General features: G+C 42.2%; 1 protein-coding gene across 1 annotated transcript in view; it reads right to left on the bottom strand.

Annotated features, from left to right (window-relative positions):
- Window positions 1-17202, bottom strand: part of CHSY1 (chondroitin sulfate synthase 1) — an 89141-nt gene extending 71939 nt beyond the window's left edge. The window contains exons 1-2 of the mRNA XM_023727863.1: window positions 17065-17202; window positions 243-738 (exon numbers count right to left, since the gene is read on the bottom strand). Of these exons, the coding sequence (XP_023583631.1) occupies window positions 243-738; window positions 17065-17111 (543 nt within the window). The 5' untranslated portion in view covers window positions 17112-17202. The remainder of the gene's footprint in view (window positions 1-242; window positions 739-17064) is intronic.
- Between the last annotated feature and the right edge of the window lie 6 nt (window positions 17203-17208).

Here is a 17208-nt window from a genome sequence, read left to right as displayed (position 1 = left end):
ACCAGTTTGCTAACTAAGGTATCAGGAGAAAGCGTAAAGAAAATAGTATGGAGGGTGCACTCTGAAAGCAGAGAGAAAAGGCAGTAAGGGGAATCCAAACAGAAAAACGAAGGCTGGGAATGCAGAATAACTTAGTACCAACTTTAAACCTCCAAAGAGATGTTATGATGAGTTTCCTATGATTGCTTCAAAGCTTACAACAAAATGAACAGTTTTCCCACAGTAAAGAATTCCGTTCTTACCTCGTAAGACCAGACGCACTGCACCCCTGCAAACCTCCGGACACATCTTCCCACCTCCACGTCCTCATGGGTGGTGTACATTTCTCGGAGACACTTCCCAATGTGCGGTACCATTCTCCGGAGGACCTCCCGGCTCATGATGACCCCTGGGCCCCCCATGCAGAAGTTCTCACCAGGCTCAAGTGCCAGTTTTCCCATTTCTTCTGTGGTGCCCAGTCCTGTCTGCCCAAGAAAGAGGGGCTCACTGCTATTCAAACTCCTCAGAAAGTTCTCCAGACGATCTCCTTTGATGTAAACATCATCATCTGCTCTCATAAACCATTCATACTTGTCCAAGTAGTGGTCATGCATGTACTTGAGCATCATGAAAGACTTCTTCTGGGGTGGGTAGGAGTCGTCCACACCCTGTAGTGGCACTACTGGAATGGGTATAGATGTGTCTGAACCCTCACTAGAGAAGAATTCAACTTTCCCAGGAATTGTCTTGGACCATGTTCTAGAATAAAATAAATATCAGTTAGAGAACAGTTTATTTCAAGCTTCTTATTTTCAGAAATCCACCTATCTGTTCATTTGGAACCACTGTTTGTTCAAAAGGACAATAAAAAGTTATATGACCTGCTTGTTCCCTCTTAACATAAACTCAGGCTACTGGGTACCATAAAGTTCAACTTTAAACGAATCTCAATAAAGAATGATGAAGCACTAGAGTATTTCCAGTTTAATTAAGTTTTACTTATGGCTAAAAATCAAACTTCCAGGGCACCAAGTCTAGGTGTTCAGGTTAATCCTCTGATATTATCAACTCCCTACCTACAAACTCCTCAGCTCTACCAAAGAAACAACAAAAATTAAATCGTTCAATCAACAGATTTTCTTTGAACACTCATCAAGCGCCAGTTAGTGCACTAGGCAAGGTGGGTGCAGCGGTGGCAAAAACACAGTCCCTCGGATCATGGAGCTGACATCAGGAGAGACGGACATTTACACCAACAGTCACAGCAATGAACACAGTGTTATGAACTAAGATGAGCACTCTGCAAGAGAGAAGCCCACGGCAAAAGAGTACAACAAAGGAAGCTAACGAGACCAAGAGGAAAAGGGTGAAAGTCAGGGACACAAAGGTAGACCTGGGACGCAGAGAGCAGGGGACACAATCAGGAGGTGAGGCGGGGGGCCAACACTCCAGATCTGGGTCTTTATGCTATCTCTAAAAACCAAGAGGAGCCACTCCAGGGATGGCAGTAGAAGGCGAAATGGTAGGATGTGCGTTTTGATAGCTCTAGTGGTGGAGTAGACGCCCTCCTGGCACAGTGGTTAAGCGCTCAGCTGCTAACCAAAAGGTGGGCAGTCCAAACCCACCAGCCATTCCACGAGAGAAAGATGTGGTAGTCTGCTTCCATGAACATTTACAGCCTGGAAACCCCATGTGGCAGTTCTATTCTGTCCTATAGGGTAGCTATTAGTCAGAATCAACTTGATGGCAGCAGTTTTTTTTGTTTGTTTGTTTAGCGGTAATGTAAGAGGGTACTGGTGGTTCAGTGGAAGAAGTCTCATCCTCCATGTGGGAAACCCAGGTTCGAGTCCCAGCTGATGCACCTCATTGGGTAGTCACTATCTCTCAGTGGAGGCTTTTGTGCTGCTATAATGCTGAACAGGTTTAAGTGGAGGTTCCAGACTTAAGGTGAACTAGGAAGAAAGGGCTGGCAATCTACTTCCGAAAACCCTATGAATCACAACAGTCCAACCTGCAACCAACAATGGGGACGGCGCAGGACCAGGCAGCATTTTGTTCTATTGTGCATAGAGTTGCCATGAGTAGGGGGGCGACTCAACAGCAGCTAATAACAACAAGCCGTGGAGGAGAGGTTTTGAAGGACGGCCAACTAGATGCAGGAAGATCAGTTAATGAACTGCTGTAGCCAGAGAGTTGAAGAGGGAACTGTTTATCCCATTGACAAAGTCAGTGGTTAATTAGAAGGAAATGATGTACAGAATCCTTCTCCTGAACATGGAATTGAAGGCTACCAAGTCACATTTTTTTCTTGTATTTTATGCTCTGTATTAAGAGCTGAAGTAGTTCAGCTACAATGATTCATTTATACAGACTACTTCTAGGAAAACCATATCATAGAGAATAAGTGAAACAGTAAATTTAATCTTAATATGATCAAAAGAGAGCACCGTTCACAGATAACGTTCTTCCCTATTATACTCAACTGTCACAATTCTGTTTACTATAGTGAAAGGCAACTTGAAGGATCCATGAAAACCACAGGCATCTTTAATAGAGAGTTTCTGGAGAAAAACATCCAAGAAAATATAGCCCAAACCTCTGGGGAAGAAAACTAGGGAAACCAGGGGGAGCTGGGAGGCAGATAAAGGTGACCTTCACCTTTTATTCTATAATTCTCTATACTGGGGGGAAAAAACACTTATAAGCATGGTATTACTTGTATGATTTTAAAAACAATGAAGTACTTAGAAAACAAAATATTGGCTTTTATTTCTCTTCCTAACCCAAATATAAAGAATACAAAATAACTTCCAACATACAGCATTCAAGCAAAGGAAAAACTCAGTGGGATTACACATGCCTCTCAAAAGGTCCACGTCATCAAATCTAGGATGTCAACTGTAAGACGCACCATTGTTTAACACACCAACAAGAAAAAAACATGCTGTCAATCATATGATGCCATCAATTGTAAAATGCATCCTAATTTCAAAGATGTTAAAATGTGAAAGAAAAGGTACATCTTAGAATGGATGGGACATGGCAGTTGTTCATGTTTTCCCTTAATGACTGTGAATTTAAAGTGGGTCTAGTTATTCTTACGCCGCTGAAAGAGCCCATTAACAAAGAACCAAGGAAATAACCCAGCACAGATGAAGCCCTGTGATACTGCAGCTGCCGTACAGGTATGTTATGGATTCAACTGGGCCCCCCAAAATATGTGTTGAAATCCTAACCCCTGTACCTGTAAATAGGACCCTGTTTGGAAATATGGGTTTTCTTTTGCTACGTTAATGAGATCATACCAGAGTAGCGTGGATCCTAAACTTAATCCCTTCTGAGTTGTGTCGTAAAGGGGAGAAGAGACACACACAGCGGGGAGAGGAAGACAGATGACAGAGACACATGCACCTATGAGCCCGGGAACACCAAGGATTGGCAGCAGCTACTAGAGGTTGAAGTAGACAGGGAAGGACCTCCCCCTAGAGCCACGCCCTGAACTTGGATTTGTAATCTCCTGAACTATGAGAAAATAAATTTCTGTTCTTGAAAGCCACCCACTTGTGGTATTTCTATTACGGCAACACAAGGTCAGGAAGACACGGTACTGCATTCATTTTCACAAAGGGTATGCTCTTGAGAAACAGGATGTGCTATAAACTTAGAAGGGACAGGAGCAATAATTTAAAGAGAAACCAGCCCCTCCTATAAATGGACAAGTCCTTAAAAATGTGAACAGACCAGGGCATACACAGACTAGGTGACGATCTAAACGTACTCTCCTGACGCTGTGGCGTGCAGAGAGGAGACGACCTCCCAGCACTCCTCCAACACTGAGCCTCGCAGGTCCCTGATGAGGAGGAAACTGCTTAGACAGCCTCCACTCAAGTCAAGGAGCCCCTGATTCCTCTCTTCCTGCAGAAAATGTTTTTTTGTTTGACGTTCACAAGAATTCTTTGAAAATGTAAGTAATTTCATCGCTTGGCACATAATACTACCACCACCACTACCAGCTGCCATCAAGCTGAGTCTAACTTAAGGCAACCCCATGTGTGTCAGAGTTGAACTGTGCTCCATAATGTGGTTTTCAGTGGCTGACCTTTTGGAAGTAGACTGCCATGCCTTTTTTCTGAGGCACCTCTGGGTGGACTCGAACCTACAACCTTTTGGTTAGCTGTCCAGTGTGTTAACCATTTGCAACACACAGACATGTGCAAAGGTGTTAAATGAATACTGCCCACTTGTGACTTAAAGATGCTATGTGTATGCAAAAAGGCAGAAATCACTTGTATCTCTTATCTTATAGAAATTTCTAAATGGGCTTCTCATCACTTTCCATAAGCTATACTAATACGACTACCTACACATGTAGCAAGAAACTGACTTAATCAAACCAGAACAATAAAAAAATTATTAGAAGAGGTAAAACTCTAAGGGATGCTGGGGATGAAATATAGTGTCATTCATGGAACTTTGGAAATATACTTCAAAACTAAATAACCTGTATTATCTTACAATTCATTTTAAAAGGATAGCGAATAAAATCAAATTTAGCTTACATCAAATTGTTTTGTAACTAAACTATGATTAATAAAATAGACCAAGTTCAAAGTCGTACTAAAGTAGCCAACCCCAGATGCCACTGAAAACACGAGAATGCCAGGATATTACCTGAGGAATCGGGTAGGTAACACAATTCCTGCCATCAAAGGAACAATCTACTAAAGAAACAGTATTTTCTGTAGTGGTTAAGTGCACGGGCTCTGGAATCAGGCTGCGGGGGTTCAATCCTGACTTCATTTGGGCAAGCTGCCCAGTGCCTCAGTTTCCTTATCTGTAAACTAGGAATAAACATAGGATTGTTGTGAGGATTCAACAAGTGATAGTATGTTAAAGTGCCAAGGAGCCTGCCTGGAATGTACTAAGCACTATAGAAACAAACAAACAAAAAAAAACCACTATATAAACAAACAAAAAAAAAAACCCACAAACCCATTGCCGTAGAGTGGTTTCCAACTCATAGTGGCCCTATGTTAAGTGTGACTTACTAGGAACAAAAGGGGTATGCAAATAAAATAAGCTAGTGAAAGAAAAAGGGAGGGAGACAGGAAACATGGGCTAAACTTGGAAAAGCTGGTCTCAAGATTACACACTGGAGTGATGGTATTATGGAAAATGTAGCTTCTCACATTTCTGGCTAAAAACCCAACACTCAAGATAGATATATAAATATGTAGATATATTTAGATCTATATCTATATATATAGATGTATATACACAGGTATTCACATACATACACACATATACATTTTTTCCCCTATTTAATTAGCAATCTCAGGCAGTGTTAGGGTAGAAGTCTAACAAGACTTTAAAAATGTTTTCACTTCAACACCAGAATCCTTCACATTAGACTAAGGATCAAAATTCACTTCAGGCTGGCCCTACTCTCCATGGGCCCAAGCAGGCAGAACACAGGCAAGGAGAGCACCACCACTACAACCTCTGCTGATGCAATTAATGCCTCAACTATGACTTGAAGTGGTGTAACTTATCCAAGAAGAGAAACCAATTAATTTTAAAAACAGACAATCTAACCTCAAACTGTCCTTAAAAGCCTCTCCTCAGTTTCATGGTTAACTCCACCCAATTATTATCTGTTCTTTTTAGATAACCCAGGGAAAACCTCATACTATCCTTTTCTGTTCTAAATGACTGGTGGTTTGAGGGAAATCTCTCAATACGAAGTTTTTTTTCTTTTTCTGTTTAACTGTAGTGCAAATATACACAACAAAACATTCACCAATTCAACAGTTTCTGCATACACACTTCAATGACACTGATTACACTCCTCATGTTGCCAAACCCCTATCCTTATCTTCTTCCTAATTATTCTACCAACATTAACATTAATGGTGCCCCCAAGCAAAAGCTCCCCCATTCCCCCTCCCTCCCACCCCTGGTAACCACTAATAAGTTTTGGTTTCTGTATATTTGCCTATTTCATATAAGTGAGTTCCTACAGTATATGTCCTTCTGTGAACGACCTACTTCACTCAGCATAATGTTTTCAAGGTTCACCCATGTTGTGGCATCCAAGAGGACTTTATTTCTCTTTATGGCTGAGTAGTATTCCATTGTATGTATGGACTACATTTCGTTTTCCCATTCATCTGTATTTAGGTTGCTTCTACCTTTTGGTTACGGTGACCAATATGAAGTACAATCTTTTCAGTGAGGATACCTTTAGCTTAAACGGCTCCACAAAGTTAACGAGTTCTAGGACATAAATTCATAGAACATAAATTCACCATCCTGGGGGAGGGGCGGCTGCATTAACAATTTCAAAGAAATGAAGAAAATACTGCTGAAGAAGAAAGCTCGCCCTCCCTCTGCAATAGAAACGGGTCAAGTTTCATTTTCATAAGCAAATGTCAACTCTGCCATCAACACATTTGCTACCTACAGCACAAAGCTCTCACTTAATCAAAACAGAACATCTGCAAAAGGTCCTTGCCAGAAAGCTCCATTTTCAATGGACTGATAACCAGCTCTTTCTAAAGCACAGATAAGACAACGGAAATTTGAGAGTGCCAAGAGAATCTTCCTTTCCTCTAGGCTTCCAAATGCCATCCTTACACCAAGCTAAATTACGGTTAACACAGCTGGGTCATATTAGCTTAGCTAAGGAATGCCTTTACTAGGTTAGGATTTAACATCACAGCTTCCATTTCTATTCAGTGTCATTTTAAGAAAAGGTGCACAAAATACATGTTTGTACAAAAGTGCATTTATAGGAAGGCTGCTGTCCTGGGAACATATTCATAATATATGGTTAAGTTTAAAAAGCAGGCAATAAATAGTATGTATGCATGATACGAATTACTAAGGGAACAAAAGTACACATTATAAAAAATAAATAATGGACACTTCTATCCCAAAGTGTTCACTGTGGTTACTTCTGGATGGGGATTAGAAGGGATTTAATTTTCTTCTTTGTGTTTTCCACATTTTTTAAATTTTCTGCCACTGCTAGGTATATTTAGAACTAAAAAAAATTATCTGAGGAAAAGTTTTAAGCTAAAAAGAAATCAAAATATTTGACAACAGAAAATAATATTTTTGTAACAAAAACATTTCCTTCTTCTATCCAATGGACAAAACCAAAAGAAAAATGGAGTATGAGCATGAATGTTTTCTTTTATATCTTCTAAACTGGTAATTGTTATACTAATTTTTATTATTAAAAATGTGGGGAGATTTTCTGAGTACCCCAAAACCACTAGTACGTATGTTGTCTGTTGGTTACACAGTGATAAGTTTAAAGGACTCAAATCAGCTCAGAATTTGGAGTCAAGGAAGGAGAATAGTTTTTCTAAACAAGAGAAATTAAACGTTATGTATTTATATTCTGCTCTGTCACAAAAAGAATTTAGACAACTTAACCAAAATGTATACAGATGAAAAAATAAGCAAGAAAATGCAGCCAAGAAAATCAAGAATAGGAAAATTGGATGAGGAGTGAAGCTGTGCCAGTACCCAAGGAAAAAAACCCACTGTAATTGAGTCGATTCCAACTCACAGCGACCCTATAGGACAGAGTAGAACTGCCCCATAAGGTTTCCAAGGAGCGGCTGGTGGATTTGAACTGCTGACCTCTTGGTTAGCAGCCAAGCTCTTAACTACTGTGCCACCAGGACTCCATGTCAGTACCAGGGAGGGCAAAATCCTGGTGGCTGCTACCCACCCCTCTCTATGCCCATGGCAAACACGGAACCAGTCGGAGCACACCGTGGCTAATGTCAAATCCAACTGCAGTCAGCCACCACACTATCTCCAGACCCCTATGTTCACTAAACAAACAAACAAAAAAACCCAATGCCGTCGAGTGGATTCCAACTCACAGCGACCCTACAGAGGTGGGCCCAAAGTTAAGCTCCCCAGCAGACAACCACGGGAAGTACTGAGATTGTGGTCCACTGCTCAGGGTTTGCTGTAATGACTACTCCAGACACAAAGCCTGAGGAAAATGTCTCCCATTGGTCCACTGTAGACCAAGAAAGCAAGAATAATGAGTCTCCTGACTGGAAGCATAGTTAACAGGTAGGAGTCTTAGTTCACGCTCCCCAAAGTACATGGGTACAGGTATTCTACACTATCAGGCAGAGCAGCCGAGGACTTCAACCTGACCAGCCTTGTGAAACCTCAGAGAGCCCCCAAGGCTACCAAGTGATGAGTAGGGGCTCTCCTGGAGCCAAGGATGCCCCAGGCCAGGATGCTTCGAGCATGCTGTAATCCACTACCTCTACCCTCTGCCTGGGTGCAGGGAGCTCCGCGGTACTTGTATTCAGCTTCTCCTTCCGTATTTGTGGTTTCCTCTTTTAAAGTCTTTAACTGTCTCACTGCGTATGTCCTCACAATCTCAAAGGACATAAACAATCTCAAAGTCTTTTTGGAAGTAGGTGGGAAAATATAACGGAAACTGCAAACGATGGGAAAATGTTTTAAAAAGAGATATCAAATTATAGACACTTTACCGCTAATCCTAAAAACCAGACATAAGGTGAAAGCAAGCATTAAGGGGCCTTTTCACAGTAAAGCCACTGGTGGAGGATTACAGCTTCCCACTTCAACAATGGCCTGGGCAGCGGCCCAGGAAGCATTTCCAAGGTATTAAGCTAATAGGAACTCACCCTCTGAGTGCAGGTTTACAACAAATAACGGAAATACTTATCAATACAGACCACAAATACACCCTTTTGGAAACCCAAGAATTAAAATTTGGAGTGCAAATGACAGAAGGCAAATTCTAATCTCATGAAACATTTCAAAAGCTTAAGCACTGGAGAGCTACTTTACATAATGTGTATTTTGCGCCTGTACACTTAAAAGCGTAAATATCCAACTAACTCTTAATTACATGTTTTCAAATTGAAGCCAAAAAAAATCAGTGTTGTTTCATGCAAACAATAAAACCACCCTGAACTTATTTTTGCCAACCGCTCTGCAAGCCCCAGTCTTCCCTCTCTGGGGCAGTCCTCCACTTGGCATCAGCCCACTTAACAACAGCTGTGCTTTACTGGACAATTATCCAGCGCGGGGCACTGTGCTAAGTGCACTGCTGACACTCATTTCATCCTTATGGTGACCCTATGTGGTATTAATGTAGTATCATAAGCCACATTTTAGATAGGGAAGCTGAAGTACACGGTGGGTAAGTAACTTAACCAAGGTCATAAAAAACCAAACCTGTTGCCATCGAGTCGATTCCGACTCATAGTGACCCTAGAGGACAGAGCAGAAGTGCCCCATAGGGTTTCCAAGGCTGTAATCTTTACAGAAGCAGACTACCACATCTTTCTCTTGCAGAGCGACTGGTGGATTCAAACTGCCAACCTTTCAGTTAGCAGCGAGTGCTCAACCACTGCACCACCAGGGCTCCTTCCCGAGGTCATACAGCTAATAAATGTTGAAGACAGAATGCCAACAGGTCTGATTCTAAAGCCAGCCTATGGGCTTTTCACCCTGCACTCTGCCCCAGGTTACCACCCATACTTCTCTTCTAGGCTCCCTCTGATAAGGCTGCGGAAATGTCATCGCAGCAGATAAAGGAAAGCAGCCAGACACGCACCTGACACACTTCAACCACTTCCACCCACTCTTTGCATGTCTGGCTTGGCAGCAGGAACACTCAGCCAAAATCTGCCGGTGAAGGACACTTCTTCAGTGTTTAGGCTGCATTTAATTTAAGGCCCAAAGACGTTTATTCAAATTTAACTTCCGAAACCCTCATTTTGTGTTTTGATCTGTTTGCTACTCAAAATCTTGGCCAATCGTTTGATGACATTTGGTGGGAAACATACCGAATAAAGTTTAACACAACAGCAGCCTTCTCACTTAGATTCAACTTACTAAACAATACCTAATGGCATTCATGTCTACATTTTCAACAGTACTCCATTTTTTGGTTTGCAAGCTCTGGCTTGGCGTCAAATCAGAACCAAGTGCACCTTGTTTTCCATCATCCACAAACAAACGCTGTAGCTACAAAACAATTACCACAGCTACAAACACTTCAGAAATGACCATGAACTAAGGTAAGAGGATGGACAGCTTCAGTATTTTTAAACCTTAGCTAAGTTTCTTGTTCCTCCAATTCCATACAGAACCAGAAGCCAAAATGCCATTCACAACAAATGAAGGCACTGAATAATTACAATAATACACGATAGAAGGAATGTGTACCTAATTCTTCCAGATATCACCTCGAAGCATGAAGTTATAATAACTGAGTAACATATAGTTACAGTAACCAAATAAAAATAAGTTCCTGCCTAAATTTCAGTACAGGGTTAATTGGAACTTACCGAAACAAGAATGACCACTTCTGCAGCCCCAATGTGAGCCCCAAGGAGTACTCCAAGGGCCTCAAATTTAACACAATCAAAACTGAACTCACACTTCCTCCCAAAAGCTGTCGTCCCCTCTTCTTTCCTTCTTCTTCTTGTTTACTGTAGCTTTATTACAAAATTATAATTTCATTATGAAAATATTAGAAAATATAGAAAAGCATCAAGAAGAATGTAAAAAGTAATTCAGCATTATGTGTATATTCTTTTAAACTTACTTTTCTATGCTACACACACACACGTAAGTTTATTTTGTTTGACTGTAAACAAAAATGGGCTCAGACTGTGCATGCTATCTGATAACCTACTCTTTAATACAGTGTGAGTCTCTTCATTCCAACTACATCCATTTTAGTGGTAACAGAAGTAGATCACAGCACGGATAAATCAGTTATGTCAACTGTGGTCCACACTCCTAATGCAGGACACCTAAGATACTGGAAATTTCGACTTCATGCATACATCTCCGGAAATTCCTTAGGAAAATTTTCTAGAGGAACTGCTAGACCTCAGGATAGATGCACGCAGAGCTCTTGATGAGTACTGCCAAAATGCCCTCCTGAGCAGCAGCAATTTATGCCCATGTCCCACTCGGCGCACACCTAAATTAGTGCCAATGCCAGACTGACCTTCCTGCTTACACATCACCAATGCTCTAGACACCTGTGACACAAAACCCAAATTCCCGAGCTTGGCACACAGACCCTGCCCTCAGCCAGGCCCTCCTAACTCCTTGCCTAACACTGTACCACTCACAGCCTACACCCCAGTCCGAGAGAACTTTCTGTTTCCTTCTCTACTTCCTGCTATTTCATGTTTTGGGGAACCTGCTGTCGTCTCTGCCTCAAAACTCTTATTCATCCTTGAAACTAGCAGGGGAGGGGAGAGCAGCGTGTGCGTGAGGCCTTCATACAATTACACAATTAGCATGGGCCTCTTTCTTCTGAACCCCACAATAATTAGTTCATACACCTTGATAGCTTTTATCGTCTACTGTCATCTGTTTCCTTCCTTAGACTATAAACTCCACAGGGATAGGGGCCTAGGATTATTAATCTGGAGTCCTGGATGGTGTAAACAGTTAACGAACTCGGCTGCTAACCAAAACGTTGGAGGCTCCCATCCACCCAGAGGAACCTCGGAAGAAAGGCCTGGGAATCTACTTCTGAAAGGTCACAGCCACTGAATACCCTATGGACCTCAGTTCTTTACTCTGACACACATGGGGTTGCCATGAGTTGGAGTCAGCTCAACAGTAATTGGTTATTATTAATCTATTTTCAATAAACGGCAGTGTAACTAATGGACAAGAAAAAGTGAAACTGCCAGGGGGTGAAAACACAGTCATGTACAAACCTCTACTGACAATCACAGCTATGAAGCGCAGACGGTATTCTTGGAATATTCTAACTGTTTGAGGGCACTGAGATCATGAACCATAACATACAAAACTAAATTCATTTTCAGAACCACGTTCTCGCTAATCTTCTTATACAGGTAATTCATAACATGAAATGGGTTGTGCTCCAAAAGTGCACTTATGTACTTATGGGTTATTTGGATTAGAAAAGGCTTTCAGTAAATGTTTACCAAACTGTATTCCATCTAAGAAAGCAAGTATTGCTCTGAACTGTTTCAAGATATGCCAGGTTTACTTAGCTCAAGAAATAAGGAAATGAACTCTGAGATTTATAAGGCAGGAGTTCATTAGGTTGGTAAAAAGGAATAGTCTGCCTTCATTTAAGGTACTGGGAAGAGGTCATTAACTGATTTAACAGTATCCTGAAATAAGATTCCCGTATTTAAAGCTAGTGTTTCTCAAACTTTCTTCCCACAGTTCCCCTACAGACTGATGCTAATCTCTAAAGTGAACTTTATCACTGCTGGGGCAAGGAGGGCATCTCCCTCTTCTCAGGCAGTAAAGAAAGTACAAAAGTGTTCTCTTTCTTCAGCCCAGGGGAGGTAAGAATCAAGACAAAAGCTGTTGGATTAGCTCAGTGTTCTGGGCATAAATATGGATTAAAAAGTTAAATATGCATACTTCTCTTTTTTTATCAAACAATTGATTAAAAAATAAAATCTAAGTAGCATCAAAACTTTCTGAGAAAGAACAGGTAAGTGTAGCCAAGAAGTGTTTGAAACAGAACAACAACAAAGGAGAACTTGTCTACCGGATATTAAAATATTATTCAGCCTACGATAATTTCAATGGGTGGTACTGGCACGAGAACAGACAGAAAGATCAATGGAACAAAATAGGAAGTCCAAAAAACATACCAAGGAATTCTGAGCATGATGAAGATGGCAATTCAAATTGGTAGGGAAATGAGAGCTTATTCAACAGATGGTACGAGACAATGTACTATTTGGGGAAAAAATGAAGTTGAGATGATTTTTTATTCTTCCAGAATCAGGAGGAAAAAAAAAATGTTATCTTCAAAAATCTCTCTAGGGCAATAACTTTCCGAGCTTGGTGGGGGGGGGGGGGAGGGACCAAACAGCTAAAATAAGAAAGGAAAAGAAATAGAGGGATGAAACAACAAATGTATAAATTTTTGTATGGGAAAAATTTAAAAAAAAAAAAAAGAAATAGATGGATGACATAAACATTTAACTTCTCTATATCAAAACAGCATAACTAAGAAAAACAGAAAAGATATATAGAAAACACGAACCGCAGCTGCTAAAGCGAGACACAAGGAACTCAGGGAGGTTCTAGCGATCTGTCACTAACTAGCATAATAAATGACTCCGGACAAATCTTGGCACCATTTTACAGTGAAATTACCTAGTATACACATACTTTGTAAATGAGTGAAAACAAATTATTTTATGTTTATTTGTAGAACCTCAGCTATCTAAAACTCTCAGGGAATTTTAGTTTAAGACAGCTTTAGGGCTCCAATACTGTAATTATTTCAGATGTAAATCTTTTTTTAATTCATTTCTTTACATTCATTACCTTTATTAAGCTGATACATCCACCCGTATGTCTAAAGGCTACCTCCAGCATTCCACGCACAAAACTCCGTCTCTGCTGACTCACCTACTTCCCACTAACTCTATCCCTCCTCCAGTCTTTCCCATCTCAGTAAGAGACAGAACCACCCACCCTGTCGGTGAAAGCAAAATCCTCGAAGCCACCAGTGACTCCTCTTTCCCTTACCCCCACAAGCATTCCATGGGCACCTCCGTTAACTATGACTCCACCATATATCCCACAACCATTCACTTCCATCCTCACTGCTATCACGCTAGTCCAGCAACCACCTCCACCTCCAGCTGGGTTACCTCCCGCTGGTCGGCTGGCTTCCCTACAATCCAGCCTCCACATGCTGGGCAGAATTAACTTTTAAAAACATAAACCAACAACTTCATTTTCCTGCTTAAACCTTCCACACCAGAAGCTATCAAGCCCTTCGTCTTTTTCTTTCAGATTCCTTTCCAAGCTGGTTCCTGCTTGCAGCTTCCCTCTGCCTCGCATTTCCATCAATGATATTCACACAACCAGTTCCTCATTATTCAGATCTCAGCCCAGATACCACATTCTCCGGGCCCTATCCCAACCAACCAATTCAGAGAGGACACCACCCTACCCTGCCCTCACCCTGTTTCATTTTCTCCACAGCATTCATCACCAGTTGGAACTCCTTTTTAGTGTCTGCCCCTCCCAGGAGTGGATGGTCCAGGGAACAGCAACTTCACTGAGAGTCTGGGTCCAGGGGGCCATTCATGCATTTGTTGAACAGAAGGATGAGTCCTCAGTGTATCTAAACATTTTAATAACCCAGGCTCACTCGTATGAACTCAGCAGTTACAGTGTCTACTCAGGGCCTCTGAGCGGCCACAGTTTTGAGTTTCATTTTGTCTGCTTTTTAAAATCTGCTTCTGCCTTCAATCAGCTGTCACAGCACTGCTAGCATCTCTTGGTGGCACCTCTCCCCACTTCAAGCACATGATAGGTTTGGAAAATAAAAGTCATGATGATGGGGCTGTTCCAGCGTTAAAGTACAGTCACTTTGGTCAGAGCTGGCTCAACGGCACCTAACAACAACTTTAGTGCAGGCAGGACTATATTCTCGAAATTTTTCAAAGTTTTTAGTCCCATTCTGAATCTCAGACAGTCACCTAGAAAAAAGTTGCTAAATAGCTGGCTTTTGTTACTAGTTCCTAGACAGAAATTCGTACATTTTTCAATACCCTGCCATAAAGCACACCACAATGCCTGTTATCTGACTAAAAATTTGAGTCTCCTTCACCCATTAACTAAACAATGGTTTTTGTTTAAACACACAAACACACACACACATACACTGGAGTTTTGTTTTGTTTTGTTTACAGTAAGGAATTATTCGCCTTTTAGGAGAAATGTAAAATTAAACACACTCAGTTCCCAAGTAGAGTTCTACCTTGTGCTAGAAGATTTAAGGCCTAGTTTGATACTGAATTGTGCATAAAATCCCCAATTTAAGAGCTGAGTGTGGACTTTTGGCCTGGGCTGCAAAGCACAGCCAAGCCATAATCATAAGTTATACCCGATAACCTTCATCCCATTCCAGCCTTCTCTGAAAGCTCCTTAAGGCTAACATAGTCTTGTGCCATCTCTTGCAATCAGCCTTCTAAACACAGGGTTGACAGGCTGAGGACAGGTCTCTGACTGGAGGGTAGGTTCACTCCCAGATTCCAAGTACTCTGACGTCTTCAGATCAGAAAGATAAAAGAAAAGGTGTAGTGCAAAAAACCAATGGAACCGACTGGATAGGACGCACTGTTTCCTGGTAGGGTTTTCTTTCTCAGAAAGGCAAAGGTGGCACCAAGAAGGGAGAACCAGGCCAGAGGGCACATTACGCTTCCACTTTCCCCTAACTGCTTGAAAACTAACGATGAGGTAAAGCCCTAATCCAAAAAAGAAGAGGTAAGATGGCCAAAACAAAGAGCATGAAGCACCAGCTTTGGGGAACACCATCTTCGAGTGTGAAATCATAGTTCTATTTTGCATTACATGTTCTGAGTACTGCTGGTGTAACAGGAACCCTACCAATTTCTATACACTGATCTTGTTTCTATTAAAACGTATTTGTCTGGGGGAAGGGGCTAAGGAATCACATAATCTATTGTCTGAACAAACAGGTAATTGTCCCCAAAGTTGTGGTTTCATATGGCCTGTCATCACATTACAGTCATGCAGACTTACTTTCAAAATTGTGCTGTAAACAATTTATATGGCTCATCCTCAATTTCTGATATGGATGCTTGTCTGGTCAAAAAGTACAATTCACATCAAGTCCCAGATATTCACGGTACTTCTGGGCAAAAATCCTGATCTGCTGGTTCCCAAAATGCTGCATTAGTCTGTATGTACGCTACCCACGTTCTAAGCTTTTCAGCCACTCAGGACCTTTCCTGGCAGAACCTGGGCTCTGAACCTTGGCAAGATCCTAAAGGAAGCATGCAGAACAGGCATGAATGCACTGAAAGGGCGGTCATTCCCCACTGCTCTCTCTTCCACCTTCCTTCTCAACTCTTTATTTCTACCCTTAGGGTGGGGGTGGGGGGCCCATATATGATTTTCCCCTCACAACATCTAGTGCCTGATAATTTACACCAGCACTGGCTTTAAAAGCTAAAACCAAAACCAAACCCATTGCCATCAAGTCAATTCCGACTCATAGCTAAAGCTATAGGTTATAAATCAAGAACACACAGCAACTAGCTTATCCTGCTCAGCCCGGAGGGCTCTCAAAGTTCCTTCCCAGAGGACCTCCCTCCACTGGTTTGTTCTGTGGCTGGACGAGTCCCAAATCATACCCGTACAGTAAGTGTTTCTGCACTTAACACATATAAGGTTTCCATCAACTCCTTTTATTGTATCTACACCCCTCTTCTACTTCAAGTTCACACCATGGTGAATCTGGCTGTAACCACACCCGCCATTACAAAACCATGTCCTCCAAAACCATCTCCCTTCTAAAGACTACTCTGGCTAATCCCTTTGTTAATCTTGAATATGAACATAATTCCAGTCATTTTATGACTCACACGGCCAACTAGGGCACAGTTACTGGCTAACATACAGACATCACTGAACTTCGCTAATGAATACCGAATGCAGTCTTCCACTGAATCTCCTATGTGCCAGGAACTGCTTCTCCCCAAAGGTTCTCTTTCCAGTTAGTCAAGAGACTCGTGTGGTCGAGCTTGCAGTGGGCACCCCCTTGCACTTCCATGAGTACGTGAAATCTACCAGATGATATGGAAGGTCACTAGCTAGATAAACTGACATCAGCTTTAACTTTCCAAGAGCGACGGTAAGCATTTCAGAGAACCAAGTAGTAACTATCACTACCACCACTGATCATACGCACCGAGCTAAGAGTTTCCCAACAGCCTTACAGAGAAGACGCGATTAGTCAGGTCTGTTTAACAAAGAAGAGGGGATGTACTTGGAAAGTCGAAAGACCTTGCAAAAAATAAGTCAGGCTAAAAGCCACCCCTGGAGGTGCCACCTAGGTACGTCTGATCCCAAAGCGCTGCGCTCGCCATCCCGCCTCTGATCTCTGCTGCACTGAGAGCACCCGATCCCACAATAACCCTGGGAGCGAGGGGTCTGAGAAGCGGGCAAAGGCGCCGCCCGCGGGATGCTGGATGCAGGAGGCGGTGCCCGGGCGCACGGGCTCACCTGTAAGCGGCCACGGCGCGAGTCTGCAGGTACTTCTGCGCGGTCATGACTCCCACGAAGAGAAAGTTACTGTCGTGCGGGCCTCCACCTGGGGCCGGGCCGTGCGGCCAGAGCAGCGCCCCGCGCGCATCGCCGCGCGCCCCG

This window comes from Trichechus manatus, unplaced genomic scaffold (assembly GCF_000243295.1).
Source record: "Trichechus manatus latirostris isolate Lorelei unplaced genomic scaffold, TriManLat1.0 scaffold00019, whole genome shotgun sequence".
Classification (NCBI taxonomy): Eukaryota; Metazoa; Chordata; class Mammalia; order Sirenia; family Trichechidae; genus Trichechus; species Trichechus manatus.
The sequence above is the reverse complement of the archived record's forward strand: the minus strand, read 5'-3'. Positions and strand labels throughout refer to the sequence as shown.